Consider the following 23,418-nt stretch of genomic DNA (forward strand, 5'->3'; position numbering starts at 1 on the left):
CGTCAATCTGTGCATCTGAGGGCTCGCCATCCTTATTCTCTGTTCCTCTTCCCTTCTCCCTGTTTTCTTCCCCCTGCTGTGTTCTCCTACTCTTTCCTATTCCCTCTATCTCCCTTCTCCTTTTTCCCTTATTTTCCTACTGATCTCACCATCCAATGGGTGCATCTCGTGGGCTTTCCTTAACCCTAGGAAACTTCCTTAAGCCTAGGAAGCTGAAAGGGGCGTGGAAGAGGGAACAAGAGATAGTGAAATTTAACAATCATCATAATAATAAAGTGTTAATATTATTATAAATTATTATTATAGCTGTCCAGGACTTAATTTAATCTTCACAACATTCCTATTAGGGAGATAATCATCCACATTTTATAGATGAAGAAGTTTTTATGGATAAAGATGAAGAAATAGACTAACATGGCTAAGAAAACCCAGCCAGTTAGAGGCAAAAACAGAATGCAAACCAGGGTCTGTCTGGCCTTGGAGCCTATTCTCCAAAGCATGATAAGGACCTTAAATATGAGGCTGGGACTGGTTATTTATTGAAGAATTATAATAGAAGTAATTTGATGGGGTTCCAAACTGCAGTATCTAGGATCTCATCTGTTGGTCTGATATTTATGGCCGTTTATGGGTGATATCTGCGTGGCTCTTCCATTCATTATGGTTTTCATTAAGACTCTAATCCTGTTTAGAAGTCTGTTTGTCATTTTTAACTCTCCTGTTTAATCTTGGGCAGCCCTAATCTTTTTTCACTACCAGCCAGAGGAAGACAGCTCCTGATGGCTCTTTTCTTCTCACAATTGTGTGCAGGTGGGGGTGTGAGGGGAGATGAGTGTAGTGGGCCTGCCTGTCCATGACTGTGTGAGACACGAATGTGTGTGTGGAGTATCCATGTGAGCTGTGGTGTGAGCATGTGTGAAGTTCGTGCATGGTGTCACTGTATTGGTGGTGTGCACTGTGAGTGTGTGGTATGGATGTGTGTTTGTGTTCATGAGTGTGTGTATATGAGTATGGGTATGGGTTTGTGGAGTAATGGAGTACATATGTGTGTGTGTCGGGGCCTACCATTCATGGTATTTGTATTAGTCTGTTCTCATGCTGCTACAAAGAAATGCTCTAGACTGGGTAATTTATAAAGAAAGGAGGTTTAATTGACTCACAGTTCCACATGACTGGGGAGGCCTCAGGAAACTTACAATCATGGTGGAAGGCACCTCTTCACGGGGCGGCAGGAGAGAGAATGAGTGCCAGCAGGGGGAATGCCAGATGCTTATAAAACCATGAGTTCTCATGAGAACCCACTCATTATTATGAGAACAGCATGAGGGAAACTGCCCGTATGATTCAATGACCTCTACCTGGTCCTGCCCTTGATTACAATTCAAGGTGAGGTATGGGTGGGGACACAGAGCCAAACCATATCAGTATTCTTTTTTCAGAAGCATGAGAATTCTTGAATGGAAACCTAACCATCTGTTCCTAAAACACAGAGACCATTCTTGCCTCACATCTGACCTTCCCTGTTGTATAAATCCTCCTGGGGTAAGAAGGTTTTAGGGAATCTGGAAAGGGATAGAGATTGACCAGGCCCCCTCCCCTAAGACATTCTCGGAGCCGGAGAGGATTCTTCAGTCCAGCTCTCAGTCATGGTGGACCTTACTTAGGTTTCCCTGGGGATGGAAATCTCCTTCCTAGAAGCATTGGTTTACAGAGAAATTCTTCCATGGGGCTCTTCATCCTTGAGGGAGGCTTAGATTTGTTTTACTTTTTCAGTTATCAAGTGTCTACTCCTAAGGAATGAGTAACAAAGGAAATCTACATGAGTGACATCCCATATTGTGTCCTTCACTGTCCCCAAAGCACACCCAAATCTCATTCTCTCTGCTTTGGCTTATGGCGTTTTCATGCCCAGGCCACTTTTCACCCTGCCCCTTTTCAAGTCTTGCCTCCATGGAGCTTTGCCTACTCTCAGACCCAAAGGTGATTCCCATCTGTCTGCACCCTCTGACCTCCCCTCACAGACATTATAAGAGGGTTCACAATATATAGTACTTAAAAATATTCTAGCTCTGGGTCCGCCAGGCCAGAACTCTAGGAGACCCACCAGCTACATTTCAACTCCCTACTTCCCTAGGAACTTGGGCATCAAGGCTGAAATGATGGCTCAGGAAATGCACCACATAAAGGCACCTGGCTGAGGGGCAAGTAGGGGCTGAAACGAAGTCCTCATTCATCTTACCAAGCCATGTACCTAGAGGGGGCACTTCTTTCTAATCACACCAAAGTACCGCACTGGCAAGTGGTAGTTCTGAAAGGGAGTCTCAGAGAGTTCAATTTTCTTGTCTGAGGGCCTATAGTAGCAGCCAGAGGAATGCTTAATGAAGAACCCAAAGAGTGCTGCCTGCCCCTCCCCGTGTGTCAAAGATGAAGTCTGGCCTCCAGTCTGTCTTCAGAAAGCTTCACCCCCTCCCTGATGAATCCCACCCCACTCTAATCACCACTTAACTCCACATGCCCTTGTCTGGCTCCAGCTTAATTTTCACATCTCAGTATCTGCCTTTTAAGAGTCCTAAATCTTTTTTTCACATCTTTGTTATGTCCTTCCAACTAGTTAGCAAGCTCTAGGAGGGCAGAGAGCATGTTTTCATTTCCTTTGCTTTTGGCCACCCTTGTGACATCCATCAGAAAACTCTGCACCCAGCTGGGGCTAAATCAGTATTGTTGACACACTGAGTCACCAGCCAAAGGTGCAGAGACACCAAAGCCCCATGCTTAGAGCTAGGAACTGGGCCAGTGACCCCTGTCCCCAAAAGCCAGCTCAGCCAGTCGTCTCAGGGGACACAAATCCATCCACTCACCTCCCTCCAATTCTGGACCTCATTACCCAAAGAAATGTCCCTAAGGATTAGAAAGCTCCAGAGGCCAGATGCAGTGGCTCATGCCTGTAATCCCAGCACTTTGGGAGGCCAAGGCAGGTGGATCACTTGAGATCAGGAGTTTGACACCAGCCTGGCCAACATGGTGAAACCTCTTCTCCACTAAAAATACAAAAATTAAATTAGCCGGGCATGGTGGTGCATGCTTGTATTCCTAGCTGCTTGGGAGGCTGAGGCAAGAGAATTGCTTGAACGCAGGAGGCGGAGGCTGCAGTGGGCTGAGACTGCGTCACTGCACTCTAGCCTGGGTGACAGAGCAAGACACTGTCTCAATAAAATAAAATAAAATAAAATAAGAAAGAAAAACAGAAAGTTCTGGAGAAACTCAGCCAATCTCGTGGTCTCTTTCTGTGGTGACATAAAGTGCTGGACAGCAAGAGGAAGAAGTGGCCCTAGCCCTTCACCAGACTCACCTTTCCTTATCACTTAGTGAAGGATTGATTCGATTTCTTGTGTTCAGGAGCTTTGGAGGTACTAGAGCTTCACCCCTCCCTGAAGGTGTGTTTGCTTTGGATCAGGGACAGGCCTGTTTGCGGACAGAGCATCCAGAGACCTTTTGCTGGGTCTGTGATATGGTGGCTTTGTCACTCTCCTAGACAACAATGTATATGGCATGCCTGGCCGGTGGCATCAGGGAATGTATCTCCTGCCACTTCTTCCTGGAGACCTCCAATCCTGAGCCCCTGGCTGACCTCCTCCACTTTCACCTTTCAGCCTCATACTCCTGTGCCGCCTCAGCACACTCTCCTGTTCTAAAAAAAAAAGCGTTCAGGCAGTCACTAAATAGCAGTATTGATGCCCCATCCCCACATGCCCTGGAATGATAATGCATCACCCGCGGTGCGTATCCAGACGGAGCCAGATTACGCTCAGGTGGTTAAAAGTCCAGGTCTAATTAGAGTTCCAGGGAATCAAGCCATTGTATTATTAATGATTCTCCGGCAATGTTCTGATTAAAACAGTAATTTTAATAAGCACAGCTCGATGCTAAGTGTTCACTGAGCACCTAATTACATCAGTTATAACTCCAAAATTATTTAAAATTCCGCTTTTTTTCACCAGACCCGGCATGCACCAAATAAAATAGAGACTCAGACAACTCAGTGATTATTTGCTCCAATTAATTTCCTAAGCACCTGTTAAAAAAAAAAATATATATATATATATATCTTTGTCTCTCTTCTATCTCCCCCAAGTTCCTCCCACTCCTGTGACCCCCAGAAGCTCGATGACATTGGTTACATTTGAGGCAGCCATATAGGGAGGTCAGGAATAGAAAGCTGTGAGGAAGGTAGATTTGCACAGTCCCCACACTAACCTCCAGGTGAGGGGAGGCTGCAAAGTGCTAATCCCCATTGACTGCCCAGGCAGGACAAGACCCTGGGGTGGGGGAGGCAGAAGCACCCAGAGAGGGCTACTAACCCAGAGCCAGTTCCTGACTGCAGCCTTATCTTCAGCAGACCAGCTTCAGCTGTCACATTTAACCATCACACTTTCATCTCCTGGAAGAGGGTGGCCAGTGGGTCAAGGGGCTTCCCTGTGTGGCTGTTCTCAAATTCTTCTGGCCACTTTCGTTGCAAAAGAGACTGCCTGACCTAGTCACTCCCTGGAAGGACACCAGGATTTCAGGAAAAATGGTCTGCTGAACCATCTGAGGGGTGGTGTCCGCAATTTTCTTTTTTTAAACAATTTTATCAGTAAGTTATCCATCTGTACCCAATAAGCCTGATAGTGAACAATGCGGTGCTGAAACTGTCACTTTTTGTGACCCTCATGACAATATGCTAGTGAGGAACAGTAGTCCTTAACATCATCGCGCCCAACCCACGTGCTGGGAGATACCATCACAAGGCAGCTTTCTGCTGTCTCCCACTGTCTCTTCAAGATGTTTATCATGAGTAAAGTTTTGCCTGGATCTCAGGCAGGTGGCATAGCTTCTCTGCATACTTGTAGATAATGAAAGCCCTTTTGTCACTCCAGTCTCAAACACAGCCTCAAATCGGAATGATAATGTCCAGTTCCAGACCAGACTTAAACTGTGGACTGACGTGCAGATTATTTTCCTCCCCTTGCCTAAGCCTGCTGCACGGTCTCCAGTTACTTCTCTCTCTCTCTTTCCCGTTTGCTTTCCCTTAAGTGGATCCACTTTGTAGAAAGGAGAGGGGTCAGAGGGGTTCTTTCTCACATGAACTGGAACTGGCAGCAGATAGCCTCTGTTCTCAGGCCTGGTGGATATTTCTGACTCTTACAGGGCTGGGTTCTTCCTGGGCCTTCAAAACTACCCCCTCCTGAACCATTCCATGGCTGCGGCTCTCATCAAGTGGGTGGTGCTTTCTCTTGACCGGACACTGTCCTCTCGGCTCTGATTTTCCAGTTCTCGCCATACGGATGTTCACAGTGGGGTCTCAGCACCACCTCCAGGGGGTCTTTTGGACGAATTGTAAAATGCTCCAGGCCAGCCCTCCCTCCTAAGGTGTTCACGTCTGCTGCAAGGGAAGTACTTGCCCATCCTTAGCCTGCCACCGATGTGGGGGTGGGGTGGGAGCAGTGACCTCCCAAGTTGCTGCTTCGCTCTGCCTCCTGCGGGCTCACCAGCCTACCTTCTGGGTTTCCTCCTGCATCTTCCTATCCACTTCCAGGTGGTCCTGTTGAAGGGTGGTTAGGTTTCAGCCTTCCAAGGGCTCCCTCCAAAAAACTCACACAATCTCTTCTTTTTTATTCCTTCAACCTTTTTTTATTTGAGACAGAGTCTTGCTCTGTCACCCAGGCTGGAGTGCAGTAGTGTGATCCCAGCTCACTGCAACCTCCACCTCCCAGGTTCAAGCTATTATCCTGCCTCAGCCTCCTGAGTAGCTGAGACCACAGGTGCACACCACCATGCCCGGCTAATTTTTGTATTTTTGTAGAAACGGGGTTTCACCATATTGGCCAGGCTGGTCTCGAACTCCTGACCTCAAATGATCCTGCCCAGCTCAGCCTCCCAAAGTTCTGAGATTACAGGCATGAGCCACTGCGCCTGGCCCCGTTCATCCATTTTGCTGCGTTCATCTGGGTCGGGGACCCAGGGTCAGAGGCGGAAGAATCATGAACTTGGATCTTGAGAATCTACTCTGAAAAATTGTGTGGCAGTCTCCCACTTTACCTTAGAACACAGCATTATTATATCATGGTGTCTTCATGGATGCCTTAATTTTAACATCCAGTAATATTTAACAAATGTGAAAACTGAGGCCCAGAGAGGTTAAGGGACTTGCCTGGTACAGTTGAGTATGTGGTGAGGCTGAGCCATGTTCTTCTGACCTTAACAGCTATGTCCTTTCCATGACACCAAAAGCCTCTGCTGTGTTATAAACATTGACTATTAAAAAATTTTAAAAGCCCTCAAGTCACCTAATGGATCCTCGCAGAATACCAGGGGGCCTCAACCACACCTAGAGAACCTTAGCATAGTGCATTTGATTAAGGAGCTTAAAATAAAACCTGGATCATTGGGCAAGTATAATTAGCTTCTCAGCAGGTATTTATAGACCTATTTTGTACAAGAAACTGAAGTGGAAGCATACAGAGATATCTCATAAGAAGAAATAAAAAGCAGAGCCCTATAAGTAATCTAAAAAGATACCTACCTAAGAAGAGTATAAAAAGTGCATTAGAGTCATGCCAATTGGGCAGGTAGTCAGACTCTCAGTTCAGAGAGAGAAGTAACAAAGGTTAATCAAGGAAGGCTTCCGGGAGGAGGGAGGGCCCAGGGGTTTGCACATGAGCAGGAGAAGGGAGCACATTTGGATTAGTGGGAATGTATGAGCAGAGGCATGGAGGCAGGACTGCACAAAGCATGAGGGAAGGCCAGGCTGGCAGTTGACATTGACCAAAGGGGTTGGGAGTGGAAACATCAGCCTGGGTGAGGAGCAGAATTTAGAAGGCTGAAATGTCACACTGAGGTGTTTGGGCTATAAACTTCATGAGATAGGCAGAGTTTTCTTGTTGTTTCTGGATTTTATTTTCATTGTTGTGTTTCTTTAGCTGAAATTATCAGTACAAAACACTGCTCTTGAAAGCCTTCCCTGATTTGTACTTCCCTTTTGCTCCAATAGCTTTTACCATGTCTCAATCATATTGCCAATATTTCATTATAGTTTGGGAGGTTTGTCTGTCTTCCTGACAACACTATGAGTACTTTGGGATCAAGGTCATATCTGTTCATTCTGTGAACTTAATGTCTACACAGACTATATTTTAGGTGTTTAATACATATTTATTAATAATAAGTATCAGCTATTAGCAAGGCACAGGACTCAGCATTTTCTAACCCATGCCATCCTTCATGTCTCGGAGGCAGTATAGTGTCAAAGTAGAGAACATGGGCTCTGTAGCCAGCCTGCCTGAGTGTGAGTCCCAGCTGTACAACTTACTGAACACATGACTTTAAACAACTTCACTGAGACTATCTGTGCCTCAGTTTCTTCTTTAGCTGCAGACAAGTTTTATATAACTTATATATATAGCTAGTCCGGTGGATGGATGGATGGATGGATGGATGAACTCATAGTGGATAGACTAATGATTGAGTAAATGAATGAATAAACAAGCAAATGCACAAAGTATATGTGCCAGATGTATTTCAACCACATTCAGGTCTACTTGGTGATAAATCAAATATACCAGAATGCAAATTCACAAGACCATGCCAATCAACCCACACTGACTAACCCCTGGGTACAAAGCACTGAGGCCATGTGGCCATTGCTGCCTCCATGGAATGGTCTTGGTCCAATTGACCAGGCTATAAAGCTTCCCAGAGCGACACAGAGGCATGGAATCCAGCAAAGCCTAGGAGCTTTCCTGCCTCTCATATCACCACCTTGCCAGGGTTGAATGCATGAATGGCAGGAAAGAATAAATGAGCTCTATACAGAACGGAAATTAAAATGTTCCAATGTAAGTATAGGAGACTTAGGCAGAGATTTAACACATATTCTTATCCTCCATCTCCCTCCCCGTCCCTCTATCCCTCCTTCCCTCTCTCACTCTCTCTCTCTTTCACACACTTACACACACACTCATCTACTCACTCACTGCATCCTAGGAAGCTGTGATGGACAAGACAATTCTCTATAGTTCTACCCAAGGGAACCAGTCACTCAGCATACCAAGAAAAGTCAGAGAGAATACTATTACGGGGTCTGATGTGTCAGGGAGGACAAGATGCCCAAGTTTCGGATGGTTAGAAAGGAAAGCTGAGAGACAGTGGAGAAGATGCATTCCATGGTCTTCTCATTCTCATTCTCATTCCATGAATGAGGTTTGCTGAAAACCAAAATTCTGTTTTACAGCATGAGGTTCCAGTGGCTTCTTACCTACTCAGAGTCATACAACAGTTCAGGCAGAGAGGTAGAGGCTGGTCTCAGTTCCAGCGCCTATGGATAATGCTGAGCTAGCTCCCTGCTTCCTTGTGTACACAGCTGTTGACCTGGTGCAGTGAAGAAGGCCTTGAGCAGTCAGGCTTCGCCAAATCTGGTTCTATGTCATACCATTTGATGACACTGTCCTCCCTATGTAAAGATGACCTGGGAACATCAACGTGGGGTTCCTTCATAACTGGGGAAACAGATTCTAAGGGAAGTGTCAAGGATGGAAGATTAGAAAATAAGGAGTCCCTAAGAACCCACATGTATTATCAATAACCACAAATGCCAACAGCAGAGCAGGAAGTGTTGCTGGGGACCAAGAGGCAAAAACTGGAGCTCTGTTGGGAGGCAGTGCCAGGGACTTTGCCAAAGGGAGCTAATTTTTATGGTCTCTTTCAGGAGCAGTGATGTCCTAAAGGCCCCACTTTCCCTATTATAAAAGGATTCTCCCAAACATAAATTCTGAATCCTCATCTCAGACAACTCTAAAGGTGGCTTCGACCTTCTATTCAACAACAGCAAAGATGCTCTTACCCCAGCTGTCTGACCAGCTTCTTGGGCTCCTTCCCCTGATGATTTCCACTCCAAACCTCACCTTCTATGCTTAAAAAGGCCATAGGTACTTTAGATTTTAAAATGCATTTGGGGCTGGGCACAGTGGCTCACACCTGTAATTCCAACACTTTGAGAGGCTCTGGCGAGCAGATCGCTTGAGCCCAGGGGTTCAAGACCAGCCTGAGCCACATGGCAAGACCCCATCTCTATGAAAAATTTAAACAATTAGCCAGGCGTGGTGGCACATGACATGCCTCTAGTCTCAGCTACTCAGGAGGCTGAGGTGGGAGGACTGCATGAACCTGGGAGCCTGAGGCTGCAGTGAGCCAAGATCATACCACTGCACTCCAGACTGGGCAAAAGAGCAAAACCGCGTCTCAAAAAAAAAAAAAAAAAGAGAGAGAGAGAGAGAGAGCATTTGGGATTAACTGGAGTTCCAAACCCCTTCTTTCATGCTCTCTTAGAGACTGGAAGGCAGGGGAAGTAGAAATCAAATGGGCAAAGCCCTGAGGTGGGGGCCTGTTAGGCAGATGCCCGGTTCTTGGATGAAGTCAAGCTCTGTGGTAAGGCTAGACTTGGGCTCTGTGTGTCCAGGGGCCTCACTGGAACAATGTCTGGGCAAACAACCATTGTGGAATGAATGAGTAGGAATGAATGGGTAAGGGGCATCCCTGCCTTGTCACCCCACCCCATGCCATCATCACCTTTCCCCCTCCTGGGGTAGGGCAGTCAATGTGGGCCCTATAAGGAGCTTTGTAGGACCTGGCTAATCCCGGGCATCTGGTCCCCAGATGAGAGGTCTGTTTTAGTTATTTCTTAGGCCCCAGTTCCCAAATCCTCCTCATCCCCCATTTCCTATCCCAGCTGCTTTTTCTAACTGAATAAGTCCACTGTTGTCATGGAGACAACATAGTATCAGCATCTCTGTTTTTTTGTAGGTCCTTCCAAAAGCCAGAACTTCCTAGAAAGTGTTCTACTTCTACCTCCCTAGTATTTCTGGCACGGAGTCTTCTCTGATAAAATATGGTGTGGTGTTTAGAATATCTGCCTTGTCGATAAGATTTTCTACCTTCTTTATAGTTTTACCTTGCCCAAGTTTTACCTTTATCCTTAGCAAGCTAAGCTTAATTTGACTTCTTTCAGCCAAGGATCCTGAGTTTCAGCACACTTCCAACATTGAGATTATTTAATAAAGACAGCAGTTCCAGGGGCTGGATGGCTCTTCATGCAAAGGGCAGACATAATTCTCCCCATGTCATAGATAAGCAGTCTCAGCTCAAAGAGGCTTGGTGGCTTGTGTAAGGTCACCCATCATAGAAGCACAAAGCCAGGGCCCTCTGCAGCTTTTCCATGCAAACACTGCCACCTTCAGTGGGGTCTGCATCTAGAGACTAAGCATGGTAACTACCACTATTGAGCACCAGCTGTGTGCAAGTCTGTATGTACAGACATCATGTAAGCCTCAGAACAACCTTGTGAAATTGATATCAATGTTGTCACCATTTTACAGAGAAGGAAACTAAAGCTCAAGGAAGTCCAACATCTTACTTAATGTCATGCGGCTGATAAGCATAGAAGCTGGATTTGAAACTGAGGGCTGTCCCTTTCAAAGTGCAAAACCAGTACAAAACATGGCCTCTACCTGAAAACAGGTTTCAGGAACAGTCACTGCCCCAGCACTCATCCAAGGGTTTAATTCCACTGTATGGGGCCAGAAGTTTCTTTTCATATTGTTCTCTCCCCTTTGACTCCTGCAGGACCTCTACTGAGTTTTTATGAATGAGGAGAAAAAAAAAATGTCATTGAAAAGTTCAACCAACTTTGGACTCCTCTCTCTGAGTGATAGATAGGTTTAATTACTCTGAATTACTCAACCACTCTACTCTTCTCCCCCAAGTCATTAAAAATAGATTTTCTCTTTGAACTGCACTCCGCCCTCAGGTCTCCAGATAGTCAGGAGTTCTTAGGAGACAGCCCCGGGGTCAGCTTCTGGTCAGAAGGTTGTGTGTTGCTTTAGTTGCAATCACAGTCTCCGGAAACTCCAGCTGATTTTCTGGGGTTCTTGTGCCTCATTTTTCTTAATGATGTTGATCATGTGACTTTCACAGCCCAGAGGACAGGCAGGAGGCAAGGTTGGTATTTACTTTATAAGAATTTAAGGGGATCTGGATGCATGACTATTGATTTTTAAAGAAATGGATCTAACACTGAGAACAAACAATAATGAGTTCTTCACATTAATTACTGTGAAGCTGATTCATAGGAAAAACCAAACTGAAAGTGTGGGCTCAGAGGTGTTCTGCTTCCTGATGAGCCCCAGAGAATGGTGGGACAGGTATTGTCTTTATTTCAAAATAAGGAAATGAGGGCTTGAAGCATAACCGGAGTGCTCATGGCCACACAGCTGATCACTGGCAAGACCGGGACAGAAAACTCTCCTGTGGCCACTACCCAAGCTGTGCTAACAGAGGGCTCGGTGACATTCTGTAGGAGCCTCAGATGGAAAATGTGGAGCCTGCTCACAGCCTCTTCCCTTATTGTTCTGGTCCTAGTAGGCTTAAAAAAAGAAGTCCAGCCGGGTGTAATGACTCACGCCTGTAATTCCAACATTTTAAGAGGAAGAGGCAGGAGAGCCCTTGAGCCCAGGAGTTTGTGATTAGCCTGGGAAACACAGGGAGACTCTGTCTCTCCAAAAAAAAAAAAAAAAAAAAAAAAAAAATTAATTAGCCACGTATGGTGGCACACACCTGTAGTCCCAGCTACTCAGGAGGGCTGAGGCAAGAGAATCCGTTGAGCCGGGGAGGTAGAAACTGCAGTGAACTGTGATTGCACCACTGTACTCCCGCCTGGGTGACAGAACAAGACTTTTTCACTTAAAAAAAAAATCCAGTAGGGAATCTTTCACCCTCCCCGATCTATGTCCCTCTTCGCCTTCTGGTGTCACCTCTCTTGCTGTCTGGCTCCTGATTCACCCAGCTGAATCATTGTTAGAAAACAGAGGGGAGTAAAATGAGCTAAGAGACTTGCAGCGGTCAGGCGGGTGAACATAATTGCAGCGTCCAGCAGCTTGCCTAGGAAGCAGAAAGATGTTCTTTCTAGGAAGAAGGATGGCCCCAGTGGCTGCTTTCGGGGCAGCTCCAGGAGAATGGGCCTTCCCTCTATAGTCTTTGCCTCTGTCTGTCTGGACCCCGCTGCATCGGTGTGGGAATTAGACAAGTTTAGACTCCAATTTTGTTTATGTTACCCTACAAAGTATATGACCTTACGTGTGTTACTTGAGACTCAGTTTTCTGATAGGTAAAATGGGACTAAGAATACCTCCCTGGAAAGGTTGGTGTAAGGATTAAATGAGGTAATCTGTGTGACATGCCTGGCATGCAGTAAATACTGGATACATGCAGCTGTTGTTATTATTGTTCCTGCTGCTTCAATCCATTCAACAAGCTCGGTCCACTGCCCAGCTCAGGGCAAGGTGGGGCCAGCCAGGAGCCTGCCAGCTGTCAGGAGACCTCAGTGCCCATCACTTCCCCCAGAACCTTAGGCAGCAGATCCAAAAGGACATGATTTCCTTGCTGCCCCGCTCACCTGCTTCTAGCAGGGGAGATTGAGATTAAGGTGTTGCTTCAGGCATCCAGTAGACATCAGCTGTTTCCTGCTGAAGGATAGAAAGAGGTGTGGGAATTTTTCACTGGAGACTTGCTGAGCCAAAGGGGATGGAGGAAGAGGCATGTCAGGAGGGAGGGGGCCTGGATTTTCCCCAGAGGGCCTACCTTGGCCTCTATGCCTGAGAGAATCAGGTCAGGGTCAGGGGCAGGGTTAGACCTCCCCAAACATTGGCCCACATTTCTCTCCCTGTGAGGACTCTGAATGAGTGTCAAGGGAAGAATAGCACGCTAGGCTGCCAGGCAGAAAACCCACAGAAAATCAACATCTCCATGTTAATTGCACCCATTTACAGAAGGGCTTACAAGATTTGGTGCAAGCCTGTGAAGAAGAAAAACTCCACCCACCCATTTATTCCATCAGTTAACAGCTACTGGGTACTAGGAGCTGTGGGGTGAAGAGAAGCAGAAGCCTCACCTGCCCTCAGGTTCCTTCAAGCCTCCTGATCCCCGCTCTGCTCTTGCCTCGGATCTCACAGTGGACTCCTGGGCCACCTTCTCCCTCCTCATCCCTCAGAAAGAGCCCTTGCAGTATATCTGAGAAGAGCAAACAGTCGGTCCCATCGTGGGCCGTGGAGGGTTCTCCTCCACTTGGCCACTTTGGCACTCACTGCAAGTGAGGACTTAAGTGCCCTTCGGGGGCCTTAATTACCCGGTGGATCCAGTGGAAATCATAACACATAAAAATACCTGTCCTCTCTTCCTCTCTGGGGAGTTGCGCAGAGCAAATGAGATAATGTGTGTGAAAGCATTTCAAAAATGCCAAAACCCTCTGCCAGGATTGCTGCGACTGCGTTATTGACCTCTGCCCATACAGCAGCCCCAGCGAGGGTCTCTCTTCAATCCACCATCAGCTATGTGTGTAAATAAGTGTCAGATCTTTTCTTGAAAACAGGTTTGGATTGGGGAAAAGAGACGAAAGTGGCTCTGAGACCCTACAAACCTGAAGGGGTGAAGGGGTGGGCCTGCAGGGAGGGACCACCAAGAGGAGGTACAAAGGAAAGGAGAGAGGCCCAGGGAGCCAGCTCCATCAGCTTCAGCTGCTGTGTGCTCTGCCCTGAGCCCTGGGGACCAGGAGGCTGTTGATGAGACCAACTGGTGCTCCATTTGGGCATCTGTGCCACCTCCCACCCCTGCCACCTGGCTCCCAGCCACTGAGAAGGCCTCTGTTTCTTCCCTTGTGTCAGGAGCAGGGGACACGTGTGAGGACAGGTGTACCATCTGGCAGGGGCGAAAGCAGATTCCAGGGAAGAAGGGGATTAAATTCTCAATCTCGGAGGGGCCCACCAGCCTGGGGAACAATTTTCCCTTGTTCCTTTCATCCCTCTGTGTCTCTCTTGCATGATTGCAAAGGAATCCTGCAGGTCGCTTGAACACTGAGTGCTCTTGCCGAGCCCCCTGAGGCGAGCTGCCACTCTCTGTCCTCTGAGCCATGACGGTCCTGGTTCTACTTCTATTGTGGCATCTGTCCCACCATATTGAGATTATCTGTTTCCTTGGTTTTGTTCTCAACTGAACCATGGTCTCCAAGAGGGGAGAGAATGTAGCCCTGATGCCTAACAGAGGGTTGAGCACAATGTAAGTGCTCAGTAGATGTTTAAGGACTAAATGGGCCTCTGGCATGATCCACTGTCAGAATCATATGAGGTTTTTTGCTTTCACCTCAGGTGTTTCTCCATAAGAGCCATGTAAGTGCTCAGAACCGTGTGGGTCCTTCCACGTGTCCATAGAGGGTGGCAGAGGTGCAGTGTTGATTCTCTGTTCCCGAGCTCACTTGGCAAAGGGCGCTTGTTCTTATGCCTACCATTGGGAAACTCCTCTGTGGAAAGGGTGATGTGTCGTCTTGCTCCTGATGGGAGTAACTGCCCAGGGGCTCTGTCCAGGATGACTCACTCTCAGGGCCTCTGAGGCCTTCCTGGCCTTACCTTGGATGGTCCAAACACTACACGTCTGCCATGCTTTTCGAGGCCTTCAGGAAAAAGCCTGGGTCCAGCGGCTTCTCTCAGTGTCTTGTCCCCACTGCCTCTAATTATCTGATAATGTGTCTGGCTGTACTAGGCCTGACACTCTGTGGGCTACTCGTGTGCTGAATTAAGAAAGTTGGTCGGGGAAAGAAAACTGCCCCACACTCTGCACCCCCTGCCAAGTCCTTCCCACATGTATCTTCAGCCCCGCTGAATCAGGCCAAGGCAGGCACCAGAGACGCGGGGCCCCGGGACCAGGAGAGCCAAGAACACAGTGTGAGTCACCTTTAATTAAGAGTATTTCTTAAGTAAATGACTTAATAGAACAGTTATATTCATCAAAGGCGTAATTACAAGCCATAAGATCAGGCAGAAAAGAATGTCCAGCATGAGGGTGGAATCCGGTTTGAAGCAGTACAACGGGTCCCAGGGAGAAGGCCACAGGGGGACAGGAGAAGGGCACCCTCCCATTGTATAATTATATCGTCACACTCATCCACCAGCCCAGCCACCCCCAGATCCCAGCACTCAGAGTGGAGGGGGTCAGGGAGCCTCAGGCATAATTAAAATGCAATAATAATAAACAAATGCTAATTAAAGTGTCATAGAGTATCCCATTAAACTCTGAGTCAGCCCCGACAGAGGACACTCGACATGGTGGACATTCTCCAGGAGAAAGCTCCCTTTCTTTCTTGAGCTTCTGAAGACATCTCCCTCCCCACCCCACCCAGCCCTAGAGCAAGTGCCGGACGCCATTGGGGTGCACAGTGAAGTGGCTCCTGACTGCAGAGGTTTGAACTTGGTCCTTTATGGACTTCATAGTCGCAGAATGATTAGAACCAATTTCTCACTGGGCATAAAGTAGTCCCCAGAGTACTGTTGCCTTCCCCTACACCCCTAAAATCCCTCTAATTCCTCCCATAGCCCCAAGGAAGAGTGATATTCTGTTTCTTCCTGGCCCCAGGACCTAACATGTAAAAAGACCCACTCGGGGAGCTGGAGTCATGTATATCAGTGGTTGACCTGCGTAAGAATTGGCTGGAGAGTTGTTAAGACCCATTTCCTGGGCCCCTTCCCCAGTGTTTCTGATTTAGTGGACCCTGGATTTTCATGTTCAGTAATGTCATAGGTGACACCAATGGTGCTGGTTTGAGAACCATACACTAAGGGCCATTGCTCCTTGAGAGCCCCAGGCCTGCCTCATGGAGGACATTGTTTTGGCCAAGGCTAGAAGGCTCGGAGGCATTACATATTCCAGCTCTGTGTTCTTTGCAGTTCTTCCCATGGTCACCCAGACCCACATATCCAGACCTGAACCATCCCTCCCTTGCCCTCACCAAAGGTGTCTGAAGGTGCTTTCCAATGTCTGCTTATTTGGTTCTTTCCACCTGGAATGCTCTTCATCTGACTAAATATTCTTCACTTTTTAAGGCCCAGACACAAACTGTGTATACTCCATTTAGGGCAGCACTGTCAGATAGAAATAAAGTTCTAACCACAGGCATGAACTACATGTGTAATGTTAACTTTTCTAGCAGCCACATTTCAAAAAGGAAGAAGAACAGGTGAAATTATTAAGACATTTAACTCAAGATAGGCAAAATATCTAACACGTCAATAAAAAATTATTGATGTAATTTTTTCCTTTCTTTCTTTTCCTCAGTAAATCTTCCAAATCCAGTGTGTATTGTAGACTTACAGCACATCTTAATTTGTCCTAGCTACATTTCAAACTCAATAGCCACATGAAGCTAGTGGCTATTGTATTGGGCAGCACAGATGCCGGCAGTGTTTTCTCCTTGCTCTGAATTCCCTCAGCCCTCTTTGAATACTTCTCTTAGAACATGTATCGCTTTCTTCTTTTTATTGCTTGCCTGTTTGCAACTTGAAGGTGCTAGTTGCGTTTTAATGCTGTTGCTGTTTTTATTCTGAAGTGCCTAGCACTGGCCTGGATAGAGGACATGATCAATGAATATTGGCTGACAAATGAATATAGAAGCACATGAATATAAGAGACAGAGAAGGCTCCTGGGAACATCTGACTTTGAAGGTCTCCTCCCGGTCACTGTGACATTTCTTTCCTCTGGTTTGTGTGTGGCTATTACATCTTAGAGGAGAGAGTAATTCAAGTTTTAGACCAACCCCCCACCCCCACCAACTAAGTTTCCTGTTTCACTTTGCTCTTCAACTCAGTGCATTTAAAAAAAAAAAAAAAAAAATCACCAGGAGGGCCCAGGAAACAGGAAAAATAGTTGTGCTATTGGTTTCATGTTTGGAGAAGAACAGAGTTTCACTATCTCCGTGGCACTTGGCGTGAAAGTGGGCTTTGTTGCTAGAGACACTGCTCCCATTCAGGGCCCCTTTTCCCAGCTGCTGAGGGCTGGGCTGTGTTTTGACAGACGGGCCGAATGCAATGCAGACAGTTGTTTTAATTTGCAGCCAGATGCAGACATCACTCACAAGGAGCCCAAAACCCAAGAAAAGGACGCTAGGCACTGGACCGCCTCTCTCAGGCCTCAGAGAGTGGTTTGGAGGGGGCCAGCGGAAGCCTCCCAGGCACCCTGGGTCTCTGATATCCCAGAGGGCTGATAGTCACCAGGCTCAGGAGAGGCACATTAGAAGGTCTCCTGCAGATACCTGTCTGAAAGGTGTTTCTTGTAGGCATTGTGGGCCATGAGGCAGAGTTCAAGGGTTGTTCTTTAAGGCAGTGTGAAATCAATTGGTGGTGGTGGTAGCTGCATGTTATCTTTTAACTGTAAGATTGTACAGGACAAAAATCATCAACAGTCTCAAGGAGGAGTTAGGGAAACTATGGGAAATAGAAAGCTGGAATGTCAGAATTCGCAGGGACTAATGTAGCCTTCCTCTGAGGGCAGAAATCCTTTCTTCCAGCCTTTGGGATGAATGTCATGTTGACTGCTTATGCATCCCTGTGACAGGCGTTCCTTTGGAAAGCCAGGCGATTGCATGATGTTGAGCTTTTCTGAGCTTTTCACCCATGAGTCCTACTGCAGCCATACTGCTCCCCTTCGAACACTGGAAAACAGCCTACATGACTACCTTGAGACTCTTCAATGGACTAAATAAACATCCCAGGTTCATCTGCTCTACCTCAGACACCACTTCTCTGTCCCACCCCATCCTGGTCACCCTCAGGGAAGGATCTCTGGTTGAGCCCCTCCTAGGGCAGATTGTGGAGACCTGAACTCCGTACTCCCCAGTGTGGGGTGGCTTCTCTCGACCCTGATGCTGTGTGTGTATTTATGCAGCCCATGGTCAAATTAGCTTCTTTCATTATCACATCACCCTGTCAGGTCATATCAGATAGTTGAGTTGACTTTGAGTCAACTCAAACCCTCAGGTCTATTACACTTGAACTATTTCAAATCAGCTATCCTCCATCTTACACTTAGAGTACCAGGTTTTTTTAAAGCTGAAGTGCAAGATTTTATACTCATCTCCCTGCATTTCATGTTTTTATTATTAAAGGGAGGTTAGAGATGTTTAAAGCTGATCATGTCACTGACTTACAGAAAAGCCTCGTAGTATGGAATGTTAAGCGTGATGATGTAGGAAGGATGGGTGGGGACACCCAAGAGAGGAAAGGCAGGCTCATCTCTCTCCCCTCCCACCCACTCTACATTCTACACTTAAGTTTATACTGAACTTGTCCGTGATTGCTTTTGCTCATCACAATCCTTCAGCTTGGCATGTCTTTCCAGGTCTCTGCATCTGACCCCCCCACCCTTACCCTTCAAGGCACCCCTACCCCACTGGTCACCTCTTCTCTAAGTTCCCCAAACCTTCAGCACTCACAGCAATCCCACACAACAAAAACTCAGCACAATGTAGAGCAAGTCTCGGTTTGTAATTAACAACTCCCACTGGACTGTAGGGTTCTGGGAGGGCAGAATCTGTGTGCTGTTCGCTATCGTTTCCCTATTGCTTAGCACCAGAGCTCCACAGCGTTGACATCTGATAAACATTTGCTGAGTGAATAGTGTTAGGATCCGTCCTGAACCTCTCAGGAGGATGGCGTGAAGTTGTCTCCATCATATCCTTTGTCTCCCTGCCAGAGGCAGAACACTGTGCTGCTGGACCACAGGTTATGTTTTTACTTTTTACACATCTGGTAGGTGGGGGACCTCTATGCCCTAACAAATAAGAACCCATTCCCAGCCCAGCAAATGCTTTTGCAGCCCAGCAGCCTCCTGCCCCAGCCAGCAACAGATACCTAGGACGTATCAACTGGAACACTTCAGTCCTCTGACCCCCCTTGCCTGGTCTTTCTTGTCACCCCTGCTGTGCAGGTGGGGGTGAGTAATATCCAGACAGGCCCAGCTCAAGTCCCTGCAGGGCCCCAGCAGAAGACCAGGAGGAGTGTACACGGGCTGTACTCTCTGCGGGGGTAGGATCTTGATCTGCAAATTCCCACTTTCCAGGCAAGACAGAATCAGGCAGCTCTTTTCTGTGGATGTTCCCATTTAGCCAGACTTTTCAAAGGATAGGAGATTTACTAGAGAAACTGAATGCAGACATCAGAGAATGGGATAATTGGATCCAGGTGGTATATTTGGTTGGCTGTAAAGAGTCTGTGCCATACTATGAATATTATTTGATGGGAAAAGTTTCTCCTTTCCCTTTTTGAATGTTTTCTGTGTAGGCAGGATGTCTCAGCCCAAGCCCAGCTGAAAGCTCTTCAGAGATGAGTTTGTGCCACTCAATAGCCTTTCAACAGAGTTAACCATTTTGAGTACTTGCTGCTGGCTTGCCCAGCTCTCGGGAGGATGCTAGTGTCAGGCAGAAATAGATGGAGCCTTTGCTGCTACCTCTAGCGAAGACAAGAAGTCTTAGGCCTGCAACTCAGAGATACTTTCAGCTTAGACCACCTGCCTTATGCAGGTAAAGAGATTGGGGACATTGAGGCCATGGCCTGCTGCCCAGTGTTACCTCTTTAGGGGAGTTGACAGTGCAAGTGTGAATAGACGCAGGACTCTGTGACACACACCTGCTAGTCGTCACAGCCTAACCTCACCGTGCCCTCTTTCCTCTCTCTGCCAGGTCACCAGGGTCCCCGTGGAGTCATGTGAGCAGTATACAACTTGTGGGGAGTGCCTGAGCTCTGGGGACCCTCACTGTGGCTGGTGTGCCCTGCACAACATGTAAGTTTGGGGTATCCTGGAAAAGGGTTTGGCATGCAGAAGACCTGGGCTTTCCTGGAATGATGGGATAATGACAGCATTTTGCAGAGAGAGGAATTGTCCTCTTCAGAGCAGTGATTCTAATCGTGGCTTCAGTGTTGAGAATGGGAAGAGGCAAAGAGGCCACGGGTGGGCCTTCTTTCTAAGTGCAGAGCCTTTGCCTCTCTTCTTTCATTTTACTTCCAAATTCAGCCCTTCAGCTGCTCCGAAGCGAGCTGCTTATATCCTTGTGTCTTTGAAAGAACTCACAAGGGAAACTGTAGTCTTTAGGTTTCCCCAAAACCTCCACAGTGTAGCCTGAAATAGGTGCCCCTCTGTGCCAAGAGTGTGCAGATGGTGATGCACTGGCATTGGGAAGCTTAGACTCCAGCTAGCTGCTGTGTGACCCTGGATGGGTCCTCTGACAACTCCAGGCCTCTGTTTCTCCATTGCTGTTTAGGAAAAATGCCTGTTTCACAGGTGAATTGTGAAGACTAAATGAAGTAATAAATGCTTTGGTAATAAGGAAGCCCAGAAGAGGCTACACAAATCAGAATAATTATCATGGACCCTGTACCCTTGGGAGGACCCTTCTGGCCTCATTATTTCATGATTACAAGAAGTTTGCATCTCACTTCAACTGGCTTCATCATCTGCCATTGAATACGAACTGAATATAAATGCTAAATCACACTTAAACTTTCTAATTTGAAGAGCCCCAGGGGAAGAGAAAGGGTGAAAACCCCGAAAGACAGGAGCTGGCTAGGAATTCTGTTGCCCAATGGAGTTGGAAACTCCAGGGCTCTATGCCAGCCAGCAAAGCATCTCCATGAAATGAGCTGGGTTTGGGGTGGAGGCGGAGGCAGAGGGCCAGAGTTCAGGGTCCTGCACAATAGCTCTTGGCTTCCAGCCTCTGCAGCAGGTGTTGGGAGGGCTCTGGAGGGAGGGAGGGAGGCTGGCGCCTCACAGATGCAAAATCTGGACTGGATTTGAGCCCATGAATACTGGGTTCCCTGCTTGGGATTAGGAGGTAAGAGATTCCTCACAAAGTTTTGCAGAAATGCTCTTAGCAGACCCGGATGGTGTGCCTCCATTTAGGTCGGACAAGTGGTAGATGCTCATGTTGTGCCCCAGGAATGGCAAAAGCAGGTAAATTTTGGTTCCCTGCAGTGAGGCTGACCCACCAACCAGCAGGCAGGGTCTTTCCTCGAAAGAATTTCTTTCTCCAAAGAACCTGACAGCCTTCTGCCAGCTCTGTGCGAAGGGCCCTGGGCGGCCTGCCCTCTAGCTCTGCAGTGGTCATGTCTGGTGGTACCTCCTACTCCCCATGCCTCCCCCACTCGGTCCTCCCAGCTTCAGTGCCTGTGGCACTTCTCCCATGTCGAACACACCAAAATGATAGATCGGGGATTATCATTTATTCAACAGCAAGGACGTCTGCTTTCCCCGACTTGAACAAGTGCCTACAGATCTATCAACAATGCCTGGGCCTCCCCAGTGCCACAAACCACCCCGTCTTCCTCGTGGTGCAGGTCAGCTGTGACTGCTGGAATGAGCCACATCAGGATAGTCCCAGGTTTCCTCTGTTCCCTCAACTCCTTAACTCTTCAGAGAGTCCTCGCTACCTACCAGGGCACTCGTCTCTCGGCTACTCTGCCCCAAGAGCTCATGGAGAACAAGATTTTTGCTGTTTATACCCAGAGGTTTCTTTGCATCTGGTCATTCTCTTCTCCACCAGACCCTCCTGCAGCGCTCTCCCGCCTGCGAGCAGCAGCCTGGTATCGGGCATGAGGAGATGGGGGAAGCTGCAGCTCCTGGGTCCCCACGGAGGCCTCTTTAACGGAGGCCGAGGGCTGAGGAGCCTCTGAGGGGGTGGGGGGATTTGAAGCCTTCCTGTCTCTTCTGTATGCCTTGCTCTTGCAAGTGTGTTATTGTCTCCAAGGCTATTTATCTCTGTTAGGGCTGTTGCCATAAATAGTATGATAAAAAAGAGCCATTTCAGTGAGTCAATGAGATAAAGGCTCCAGTCAAGAGCTCACTTTAGAGCTATCTTAAGGATTCACTTAAACCTCAATAATTCTTTTCTTTGACAGCATTCATATTTAGATCCATTATGTGCCTGAAAAGGAAGAGGGGAGGAGTTTGGGGGGAGTTAGGGTGCGAATCACTGCTTGATTGTGGAATCGCTAGTGTCCCTATGGCTATTTGATTTGGATACACTGGCACCAGCCATGGAGCGGGTTTCCATGTGGCAAGGCAGGCAGCAACCTGAAGCTCCCGAGTGCTGGTGTCACCTGCCCACCTGCCACTGTGGGCAGGGGGAGCCTAGAGCCCGAGATGAAGATGTTGGGAGAAACAGCCAAACAAGTTTTCTGACAGGCAGCCCTGGCTGCAGTGCCTTGTCTGTCTCTCTGTCTCAAGGCATTATTTCGTGACACAAATATTTATTTAAAATATACCATGTGACAGGTAGAATATCCCAATGAATAAAACATGGCCACTGCCTTCAAATAGCCATTAATCCACCCACAAGATCATCTGCAGACTGTCCCACACTGCCAAGACCCTCTCCTATTTTCTTAAAAATTTCTCTGGAGGAGAATGAGAATATGAATCATTATCAGCATCATTAATATTAATAATATAAGGGCTAACACTGTCATGGCACCTACTATGTGCCAGGCCATTTTCTAAGCACTAACTGCTTACACCAACCCTGTGAAATAGGTATTGTCATCATCCTCATCCTTTTTTTTTTATTTGAGATAAGGTCTCACTGTGTCACCCAGGTGAGAGTGCAGTGGTGTAATCACAGCTCACTACAGCCTCAACCTCCTGTGCTCAAGCAACCTTCCCATCTCAGCCTCTTGAGTAGCTGAGACTACAGGCCTGTGCCACCACACCCAGCTAATTTTTTTTTTTTTTTTTAGAATGAGGTTCCACTATGTTGCCCAGGCTGGTCTTGAACTCATAGGCTCAAGCAATCCTCCTCACTTTAACCTCCCAAAGTGCTGGGATTACACATGTGAGCCACAGTGCCTGGCCAATCCTTATTTTTTTTACAGTTGAGGAAACTGAGGCAGAGAGAGATTAAGTAGCTTGTCCAAGGGGTCACAGCTAGTAGGTAACAGGTCTGGGGTTGGAACCCGGGCTCTTTGGCCCCAAAGTTCATTTGCTTTTCCATGGCTGCACTGCTTTTCAGGTCCTGCAGGCTGCCCTCACTCTTTGGTCTCAGCATCCCACAGTGCTGTAAAGAGTCATTCTAGGGCCGGCTGCAGTGGCTCACACCTGTAATCTCAGCACTTTGGGAGGCCGAGGAGGGTGAATCACGCGGTCAGGAGTTCGAGATCATCCTGGCCAAGATGGTGAAACCCTGTCTCTACTAAAAATACAAAAATTAGCTGGGCATGGTGGCGTGCGCCTGTAATTCCAAGTACTAGGGACACTGAGGCTGGAGAATTGCCTGAACCTGGGAGGCGGAGGTTGCAGTTAGCTGAGATCCTGCCACTGCACTCCAGCCTGGGCAACAGAGCAAGACTCTGTCTCAAAAAAAAAAAAATCATTCTGAGGCAGGAAAACAAGGTCTGGAGGCAGGGAACGTAAGGCTGATTCACACTTCAGCTCTGACGCAAAATATCCTCTCCATAGACGTACACTGGCTGTAAATGACTTTGTAACTTTCATTCATCCTTTTCATTTACATAAGACATACT

The 23,418-nt window shown here is 47.4% G+C and overlaps 1 protein-coding gene across 1 annotated transcript in view; it reads left to right on the forward strand.

Moving 5' to 3' along the window:
- Nucleotides 1–23,418, forward strand: part of PLXNA2 (plexin A2) — a 222,696-nt gene that overhangs the window by 121,375 nt on the left and 77,903 nt on the right. Inside the window, exon 5 of the mRNA XM_050781525.1 lies at nt 19,587–19,687. Within this exon, the coding sequence (XP_050637482.1) occupies nt 19,587–19,687 (101 nt within the window). The remainder of the gene's footprint in view (nt 1–19,586; nt 19,688–23,418) is intronic.

This window comes from Macaca thibetana, chromosome 1 (genome assembly GCF_024542745.1).
Source record: "Macaca thibetana thibetana isolate TM-01 chromosome 1, ASM2454274v1, whole genome shotgun sequence".
NCBI lineage: Eukaryota > Metazoa > Chordata > Mammalia > Primates > Cercopithecidae > Macaca > Macaca thibetana.